General features: G+C 45.3%; 1 gene segment (V, D, J or C); it reads right to left on the reverse strand.

The window, feature by feature from the left end:
• Positions 1–4,606: 4,606 nt before the first annotated feature.
• On the reverse strand, positions 4,607–5,210 carry LOC136393962 (immunoglobulin lambda variable 1-40-like). The segment is given in 2 exon segments: positions 4,607–5,025; positions 5,137–5,210. Coding segments are annotated over 2 exon segments (477 nt in total).
• Between the last annotated feature and the right edge of the window lie 5,287 nt (positions 5,211–10,497).

Consider the following 10,497-nt stretch of genomic DNA (forward strand, 5'->3'; position numbering starts at 1 on the left):
CAGGGAGGCCGTATGCACACAGGAGCCAGAAAAGAGCCTAGACCCCTAATGGAACAATCAACACTGTCTATGTCACAAGGTAAGAGCTCTACTCAGGAGCCCATAGAACCATTGCCATGGCAACCCTCCATGTAATTTCACACCCTGAGTAGGAGAAGGCTACCTCACGTCTGAAATAATCAAGAGCTTCACAGGGAGAGGGACACCAGCGAACACTGGGGAGTTCCTGCTCCTGATGTCCCACGGCCCAGCTCACACCCTGGACTATTAGAAAACTCCCATGAGCTGTCAGAGGAGAGAGGGCACAGTCAGTGCTTATGGGTTCAGGCCACCCACTCAGGGGAGTCTCCAGACCCTGAGTGCTGTTATCTCATTCATTGACCCACCTCACTCCCTTTAAAAAAAAAAAATTTATTCATTTTAGAGAGGAGAGAGAGTAGAGAGTATGAGAGAAAGAGAGAGAGAGAGAAAGGGGGGAGGAGCAGGAAGCATCAACTCCCGTATGTGCCCCGACCAGACAAGTGCAGGGTTCTGAACTGGTGACCTCAGCATTCCAGGTCGACGCCCCATCCATTGTGCCACCACAGGTCAGGCACTTTTGTGAAGCAAGCTCTGCATTTTCCCAGCAATGGTGGAGTGTCACCCATCCCCTCAGGCCTCATAAAGAGATGAGCTGGACTCAGACTACAAAACCCATCTCTTGACTAACTATCGTCTCCGGGACATCATACCTGAAGGCACAGGTACCTGAGAGAATGCAGTTCAACTTTGTGCCTGAATTCTTGCTGAGCCTGAGTCCTCACACAGCATCTCACGTTGTGGTGCCTCGTGCCCGCATGGCGGTTGGCAGTGAATTCCAGACCATGCTAGACAGCCTCAGCTCAGCCTCACGGTGCTGATTTTAATGGAAGGAGGTGTATTTGGGTCTCTCCCTCACCTACTACACTGGATACAGGGATGCCAGAGAACTCGCTGCTTCCCTCAGGGGGCTGCAAAGGGGTGAATGTGGGTGGGGTCATGCAGGAGCAGGAATCAGACACAACATGAGAGCTGAGGGGACATGGGCATGACGTGAGGATCCTGTGGGTCTGGATGAAGATGTAGAGAGATCCACAGGTGATATGAACAGGGAAGACAGAGATGGATCACGTGACCCAGGAGATGTGGATGGCCAGGAAAAATGAGATTAAAATTTTTATTTTTTTTTTGTATTTTTCTGAAGTTGGAAACGGGGAGGCAGTCAGACTCCCACATGCTCCCGACCAGGATCCACCTGGCATGCCCACCAGGGGGCGATGCTCTGCCCATCTGGGGCATCGCTCTGTTGCAACCAGAGCCATTTTAGTGCCTGAAGCAGAGGCCACAGAGCCATCCCCAGCGCCCGGGCCAACTTTGCTCCAATGGATCCTTGGCTGCAGGAGGGGAAGAGAGAGACAGAGAGGAAGGAGAGAGGGAGGGGTGGAGAAGCAGATGGGTGCTTCTCCTGTGTGCCCTGGCCAGGAATTGAACCTGGGACTCCTGCACGCCAGGCCTAGAATTTTGAAATGAAGACACACAGGGGAACAGCTTCACGACCCCAGAAGATGCATTTTGGTTCGTCAGGTCATTGAGCTTGCTGGCTGGTTGAGGTTAATAGAAAAAAAGAGTAGTAGCAGCATGTGTCAGGGGGTGAGATGTGAAGAGAGGGTGACAAGGTGAACAGAGGGACAACAGAGTCCCTGTTAGGACAGATCAGATGGCAACTCTAAGAGAACGTCCAAAATCTCGATGTCCTTCTTTGAATGTTCTGTATAAGAGGAATCATGGTGATTTGCCGATATTGATCACAAGAGAAGATAAATCCAAAGCTTATCATTTCATTACCCTTTGAAACATTAATCATCTAATTTCCAACACACACAATTTGCATCATTGGCCATATCTTAGTATAATAAAAATAGTATGTTTTAAAAATATTCCCTAAAAGTATTTAGCGTCTTAATGGGCTCCAAGGTAAAATAAGAGTTGACCAAACTTTTTGAAACATGTTCCTGCCCTGTTTGTGTGAGAGTTATGTGTGTAACATTTTTTATTATTTATTTATTTATTTTATTAATTTTAGAGAGGAGGGAAGGGGAGAGAGAGAGAGAAAGAGAGAGCGAGAGAGAGAGAGAGAAAGGGGGGAGGAGCAGGAAGCATCAACTCCCATATATGCCTTGACCAGACTAGTGCAGGGGTTTTTTTGTTGTTGTTTTTTAGTGCAGGGTTTGTATCAGCAACCTCAGTGTTCCCAGGTCGACACTTTCTCCGCTGCGCCAGCAGAGGTCAGGCTATTGTGTGTAACTTTTTAAAAATTATTTTGTGACATGTTGATGTTACTTAGTGAGACAGCTAAGTGTATTATTATTCATAATCTGTTTATATTGTTGTGACTGTGGACCAAGTAAAACTTCAGTAAATAACTTTTTAGGATCCTTGAGTATTTACCAAGAGGTACTAAAATTTTCTTTGCTGACTTTGTGTTTCAGAACCTTACAGCCACAGACACATTTTTGTGACAATGGGCAGGAGATGATTCTTTGTGGTCATTAGCTAATTGGTGGAGGAAGATGAGAATATAAGAGGCTAGAACTCAGGAAAATAGTTGACCTTTGGCCTATGGGCATAACATGACATGATAGATACACGCAGATAATTGGAGAAGGACAGTGACAAGGAAAGCCATGCTGGGGAAATCAGGAGAGTTGACCTGTGGCTCTCAGGCTGGGCTAATGTCCTGGAGGGGCACAGTCCCAATGGAATCAGAGTCAGGCTGATTCTGATGTCATCTGTGACCAGGTCCCTGTGAGGTGGAAATTCTCAGCAATTGCACGAAGTTTACAGAGGGAGAAGTTGCTTTGTTTGGGGATCAGAAGGAGCCCCAACATGGAGTGTGTGAACAGACGATAGTTTTGGGTGCCTGGGCCTCACCTGACAGAATGACAGGTGAAAGAGAGGAGCCCAGGCATAGTGTACAGGTAACCACCACTGCAGGTTCTTAAACTTCTTTTAAATTCTTACTACCTCTGTTAAGTTGAAGCAATCTTTCTACCTCTCAAGAGAATACCTAAATTTCAGTTCCGTGTGTTACAGATCAGACTGCTGGCCCAGACTGCTCAGTGCAGGGATATCTAAATGGTCAAGGAACTGAGCTACAGTGTGTGAGATGGAAACAGCCTGGCTCTTGTCCCCTGTCTGATCCCAGTGTCCACCGTACATGTCCCAAAGAGAACTAATGATGGGATTGGAAGGCAGAGTGTTGAGCATAGGGGGGACATATTCTCTGAAATTTCTTTCATTTTCTTTTTTTATATGGACCACAAATCTCACTGAAACATGGTTGAATTTTGACTAACCCCAGTTATAAATGGACAGACTCTACGTTACCTAAACCAATGTGACAAGCCCTTTCCTTATCCCAAGGATGTTGACAGGGAGATGCTGTGTGTTGCTGGGTCTGGTTACCTTGAAAACAGGATTCTTGGTCAGTGGTCAGGGAGGAATCACCTCTCCTTTCCCAAGGTTTGTCGTGGATATGGGATGCCTGTGACTGCAGAGACATTTTGTGCCCATGTAGGAAACCAGCCTGTAGAAAGAATATTTCTGCTAGTTTGTTCCCACTCATCCCCAGACAACATCATCCCCAACAGTGGGGTGAACTTTCCTGCCATGTCCACTCAGCACCCTGAGCCCCTAGACCTAATCTGGCATGTGGTAGGTATTGGGCAAATAGGGTGGATGCACATCATCTGGAAAATCAACTGTCCTGGACTCTGAGCCTCTGGTTCTGTCCTCACCCCTTGATATAGGTGTAACTGTGTCACCTCAATATCATGTGGTAAAGCCCAGCATTACTTTCTTTGAAGTGAACACATTGAAGGAGGTAATTAAGGTAAACAAGGCCATATGGAGGGGGTTCCCAAATCAAGTAGGGCTGATTTAATATAGGGAGAGGCAGAGAAATTGGCGGTGAGCACACACAGAGAAAGGCCATGTGAGGACTCAGCAGCAGTGCAGCCCTCGGCCAAGGAGAGATGCCTCAGGAGAAACAAAACCAGCCAACACCTTGATCTTAAACTTCCAGCTTTCACCTGTGAGAAAATTTGTTTCCGTTGGATAACACAGTCTGTTTCTTATGTTACAGTGGCCCTGCCCTAACATGTCCTCATGGACCCAGGTCATCTCCCTTGGCAACCAGGGATTTCTACTCAGTTTGAAAAATCCAGACTATGCATTGCCACCAAAGACAGGCTTGAGGGCAGAATCTGAGACTATGAGGGCACGTTCTGGGAACAAATTCTCCTGCGGTGGCTCTCAAACACCAGTATTTGGCCAAAGCGAAAAGGAAGAAGCTGTCTTGGCAAAATATGGGTCTCTCAGGGAGGCACCAACGCACGGAGAAAACAGGATTGTGTCTCCCTTCCCCACTGGCCTGGAGCACAGTGGGAGCTCTGAGGCTGTCGTCACAGGACTGGTGCTGACAGTAAGTCTTGTCCTCAGGCTGAAGCCCAGTGATGATCCAGGAGTTGAAACTGCCAGACTGGGAGCCAGAGAATCAGCTGAGGACTCCTGAGGGTGAACTGCTATCTTAAAAGAAGGAAGCAGCTGCTGTCAGAGGAGTGGAGACTGCCCAGGGGGACCCGTTGTGGGAGATAGCAGGTTTGTGTCTCACTTCCCCACTGGCCTGCAGCACTGTGGGAGCATCGAGATTATTGTCATAGGACTGGCAGTAATAATCTGCCTCGTCCTCAGCCTGGAGCCCAGCGATGGTCAGCGTGGCTGAGCTGCCACTCCTGGAGCCAGAGAATCTCTCAGGGACCCCCGGGTCATGATAGCTATCACTATAGATGAGGCGTTTGGGGGCTGTTCCTGAGAGCTGTTGAAACCACTGCATAGCATAACCATCCCCGATGTTGGAGCTGCTCCCAGTGCAGGAGATGGTGACCCTCTGTCCCAGGGCCCCAGACACTGAAGGCGGCTGAGTCAGCACAGCCTGGGCCCAGGATCCTGGAAGAGGGAGAGACACAGAGATGCTGATTCTGGGCTGGGAAACAATAGGACAAAGCAGACTCCATGTTTCTTCCCGAAGTCCCTTCCCTTCACCCCTTATCCACTCACCTGTGAAGTGAGCAATGAGGGTGAGCAGGAGAGGCGACCAGGCCATGGTGGGGATCATCCCTGAGTCCTGTCTCTGTGGCCCCACAGCTGAAGCAGAGCTTCCCCCACATCTCTCCCTGCCCCTCTTCATGCTCTGCAAGGGGGAGGGGCCACTCATGCAAATGAGACTCCACCAGATTTTTTATCCCTCACTGGATTGGGGTCATGTTCCTGTGCCAGAGGATGTTAGAGAGTGGGAAGTGGTGGGGCTCTCCGTTGCCTAGAAGGGTGACAAGGTCACAGCTGTGAGCCCTGAGCAGAGAGGCTCAGGTAATGCCATGTAACAGGTCCCAGCTCTGATTGCCCCCAGACCTTCAGGAACAGTCCTTGTGCGCCCCCTGGTGCCCAGGCTTAGATACAGCATGGTGTAACATGGTGAGTAAGCCCCATCAGAGACAGCCCCTGCCTCCCACAACTATGTTGCAGTAACTGTCTACTTACTTCAAATTGGGCAGAGGTGACATGCCAAGAGAACCCCAGGAAATCAACCCTAATCAGTTAAAGCAGCTATAACTCCCCTTGAGCAGGATCATTTTCTGAAGGTCAATTTCTCATGATTGATGTCTCTTGACCTGGTGGGGCTGCCCCTGCACTGATGAGAACAGGGGCCAGTTATGCACCTTGTCCCCCAGGGATTCAGACAGTGTCCCCGTTCAGGACAGAGCACAGCACAGCAGTGATGAGACACATTTACACTATCAACACAGTTTCCTGACCTTCAAGTCGTCATGTCAAGGTTGGTGCTTCTGCTATACTTCCAACTGTTGTGAACTTGATGCCCTCAGCCCTGTCACTGGCTGTGTGCTGTCCCGCCATCCTATGTCCCAGGGCTGCTGCAACAATGTACCACATGCTGAGTGACTTAGAGCACGGGACATGAATTCTCTCTCAGTTGTTGAGTTGAAGTCTGAGATTAGAGTCCAATAACATTAAATATTGCTATAAATGTTTAAAATAAAATAGAGCTCAGTAACATTAATAATTCTATACACTTTTATGAAGTGAAATTTATTCTAATGTAGGAATTGTTTAATAGTAAGAAATATTTCAATATAAAACAAGGAACCTCAACCAAACCTTCAGAGATTTGATGGTTCCAATTATATTGTTCATATTTTTCCTCAATACCCAAAACTATGTAGACTGTAATATTTTTGGTTACAGCATTGATAAACACACTTATTCATAAGTTACTCAAAAAGAAAAATCACAGTCCAATAACATTAAATATTGCTACAAATGTTTAAAATTAAATAAGAAAGCTTAGTAACATAAATAATTCTATACACTATTATAAAGTGTGTATTATTCTAATGACACTAATTTTGTTTATTGTTAGGAAATATTTTAATATAAAACAATACATTAATACATCAATAAATATGACCATTCTGTCTTGATTGATGCTGGCAAAGCACTTTGAGGTTTAACACCAACTTCTGAAAAGCCATATAAAAATAGCAACATATGCATTTATAATGTGGAAATAAACACTCACACACGTGCATAACTTAGGTATTAAATGCAGCATCTAAATTACTATAATGGGGAAAGGACATTTTCACAAAAATCAGCAACAGGGAAAGGTGACCTTTATCTCCATTGTTATTCACAGCATTCTGCACGTATTCCTATCCTCTGTGCCCAGGTCCTCACAGACCAGAAGGAGAGGAAGGAGGAGATGAGCCCAGGCCAGAGGCACCTGGTCTAGATCACCATGGGTCCTGGGGGGACAGCTCACCCAGTGAGCACACTGATACCTGAAGCTTCCAGGAGACACTGAGTGATGTGCCAGCTGGTTGGAGCAATTTCAGGATTGTCACACACTGTCCCACTCTGCCTTCAGACCCCAACCCCTCCTGTCCTCTCTGACACACCAGACCCTCCAGTAGAGGAGCACTGCTGTCCTGATCCTCTCTTCTGAAACTGGTTGTGATGTCACAGAGGTCCTTGGGCCTCTAGGATTGTAGACAAAGAGGACATTGGGCTAAGGTTGTAACTCTCACAACTAAGGGGAACCAGAGACCTTATCTTTTTCATGCTAGCCAGCAATACACACTGACATTTACTACAACATTCATTTCACCTCCATAAATATAGATTGTTTTCCCTTTATTTTTTTTAATAAATAAATTTTTATTAATTTTAATGGGTGACATGAATAAATCAGGGTATATATATTCAAAGAAAACATGTCCAGGTTATCTTGTCATTCAATTATGTTGCATACCCATCACTCAAAGTCAGATTGTCCTCTGTCACCTTCTATCTAGTTTTCTTTGTGCCCCTCCCTCTCCCCCTTCCTCTCTCCCTCCTTCCCTCCCCCCCCCATAACCACCACACTCTTGTCCATGTCTCTTAGTCTCGTTTTTATGTCCTACCTATGTATGGAATCATGCAGTTTTTGGTTTTTTTCTGATTTACTTATTTCACTCCGTATAATGTTATCAAGATCCCACCATTTTGTTGTAAATGATCCGATGTCATCATTTCTTATGGCTGAGTACTATACCATAAACCAAATGCCCAAATTATTCTTTTTTTTTTAAATCTCTTTTATTTACGTAGAGACAGGGACGCAGAGAGACAAACTCCCACATGTGCCCCAATCAAGATACACCTGGCAAGCCCCCTACTGGGGGCTGCTCTGTTGCTCAGCAACTAAGCTATTTCAACACCTGAGGTGAGGCAATGGAGCCATCCTCAGAGCCGGGACCAAATTGTTTGAATTGAGCCATGGTTATCAGAGAGAGAGAGAGAGAGAGAGAGAAGGAGAGAGAGAAGAGGGAGGGTTGGAGGAGCAGATGGTTGCTTCTCCTGTGTCCTGACAGGGAATCAAACCAGGGAATTCAACACACTGGCTATGCTTTACAACCTGCCAGAGCTCAAAAGCCCCAATTTAAAACACCTGTTTTCCCAAGACTGTCATCTCCAGTGCCTGGAAACCCAGGTAAGATCTGAAGCTGCTCAGGGGTCTCAAAGGGGGTTTATGTGTCCCGCTTCCTCCTGAGCACACAGCACTGTGTGCACTGAGTCTCATCATTGTTGGGAATGTTGTCATGACCCCATCCTCAGTCCTGCCCCTCGCTCATATGCTGAGTGATTCATGCATCTCTCAGTTATGATTATAAATGTGACTGGTTTCTAATTTTCAATTCTGATATTGTCCCTGTTGGGTAGGGATGCTTTGATTTGTTAGAAGGAGAAAATGAGTTTAGAATGCATGAGCTCATTTTAGTATATATTTTTCAACATATGTACACAAGGACTTCCATATTGTGGATGGCAGAGCCAGCAGCATCTGATCTGTAATCCGGAAGCAAATTAGACGGCGGCAGACATCCTGGGTGATGAGCACCGGTGCCAGAAGATGGCGCTGAGGAGTGCAAACGCCTGCTCCTTCCATTCTGTCTCTTTCCTGTAAAGGAGACTCTGTTCAGGGAGAGACAAGGTAAGAGGAAATATCAGCCATGCTCACGAATCCACAGAATTCTGTTTGCTGAGGACTAATGGTTGGCATTTAAAAATCCCTACTTTGGGGTCTCCTATCAGGTGCACATGGAGCAGTGCAGATTCTTCAAGAAAATACAGTTTTGTTTTGTTGTTTCCTATCTCTTTTAAGCTATCAACCAGGCCTGGACAATTGAATCCATGAGGGGAGGGGGCTGAGATATGAGGTAAGTGTGTGAGTCAAAGTCAACTGCTCATGTGCCTTTCTGGGTCCTCATGTGCAAACAAGTTACACTTCACTGAGGACACTGCCTGCCTAAGCATTCAAGAGCCAGTGGAGTATTTTCCTACTGGAACTGGCCCTGAATCCAGTGCTTTCAGACACAGTTCACAGCACCCCCTGCTAGTTACAGAACTTATGTCCTGCAGCCCTTTCCAAACCATGCAGCTCTCTGGAAGGACTCTGGTTTGGGCAATTGGATTTTTCTGATGCCACGACCCAGGGCAGTAGAATCAATAGTTCTCATTGTAGTTTAGGGTTGACCCATTTATTTTTCTATGTCATTAATGATCTGCAGAAAACAATAAAATGCAATGTTACCAGATATTACAGGATTGTTTGAGATCTGAATTTGCTTCTATCTTGTCCCTGGGTTCATCACTGGTATGTGACCACCCTGTACAAGGTCCAGGATTAAGGTTTATGTGGAGAACTATGTTATTTCCTGTTTTATTGAAACAGTGAGAAACAGATATCTTGCCACACAATTAAGTAACCAAATTAAGAAGTCTTTATTTTTAAGCCAGTGACCGTACGGAGACCTAAGTATTCAAATCTAGCAGCTCCAAACACAATCTAGGGCTAGTTTTTAAAGTCAAAATGACATACTGACTAGGGATTGGGGAGGAGCAGAAGCAAGCAGTAAGAAAAAGCAGTGAAACATGCTCTCTTACAACGTTTATGAATAAGGTTAATTCAGGGAGAAACATTCCGGACACATCTGCAACCTTGCGGAACTATCCAAGGTCACAGTCTGGGAAACCAACCTCAAGGCCAGGGGCAGGGAGTTTTTTTTAGAAAAAGTGAGTTCTGCTGAAAGTCTCTTTGTTTTAGAGAAAGTGAGTTCTGCTAAAAATTACTCATGCTAAGAGCATTTCTTTTCTGTATTTCAGTTCCTACCTGCTGATTACTGTACTTGGTGAGCCTTGTCACTGGATTGATGTGGGAGCTGGGGTTGTTGTCAGGGCTTCTGTCAGCTCCTCATCCTCACTGCACACGTCCTGGCTCTTTATCTGTGTGTTTGTCATGAGAACATGACGTTGTCAGAGAAGAAAGGATTTTGTTGTTGATTAATTCATTGTGTTCTCATTTACACTTGAACTTACCCTGGGAATAAATATAGATACCCTGTGGTGGGCAAAGGTAGGTTTATAGTTGTAATACAACTAAATAATGCAATAATTAAATAATAACACAAGGTGAAATGTTATGGTTCATGTACTCATAAATGTAAACATACTTTTGCTCACCCTTGAATATAGAGATATAATATATAGCTATCTGATAAATGTAACATACTTTTTGTCTACTTTTGTAATTTTCCTCAACATTGCCATAAAAGCACAGCTCATCTTTTTTTCAGAGCTTACTTCTTCATTTCTGACCTGAACTGCTCCTGCCCTGCTGTGTCCTAATCCACATTAGCCCTGATGAAGTTCATTTCTCACAAGTTAAGAAATTTTAATAGGGTCCGATTTATAAATTATAAGTTCAAAATATATATATTTATTCATTATCACACCAAACAAAGAACCACAGAGGGAAAAGTATGACAGGTTATGTGGTTACTGTGACATCTTAGGACAAGTGGT

This window comes from Saccopteryx leptura, chromosome 2 (assembly GCF_036850995.1).
Source record: "Saccopteryx leptura isolate mSacLep1 chromosome 2, mSacLep1_pri_phased_curated, whole genome shotgun sequence".
NCBI classification, from domain to species: domain Eukaryota; kingdom Metazoa; phylum Chordata; class Mammalia; order Chiroptera; family Emballonuridae; genus Saccopteryx; species Saccopteryx leptura.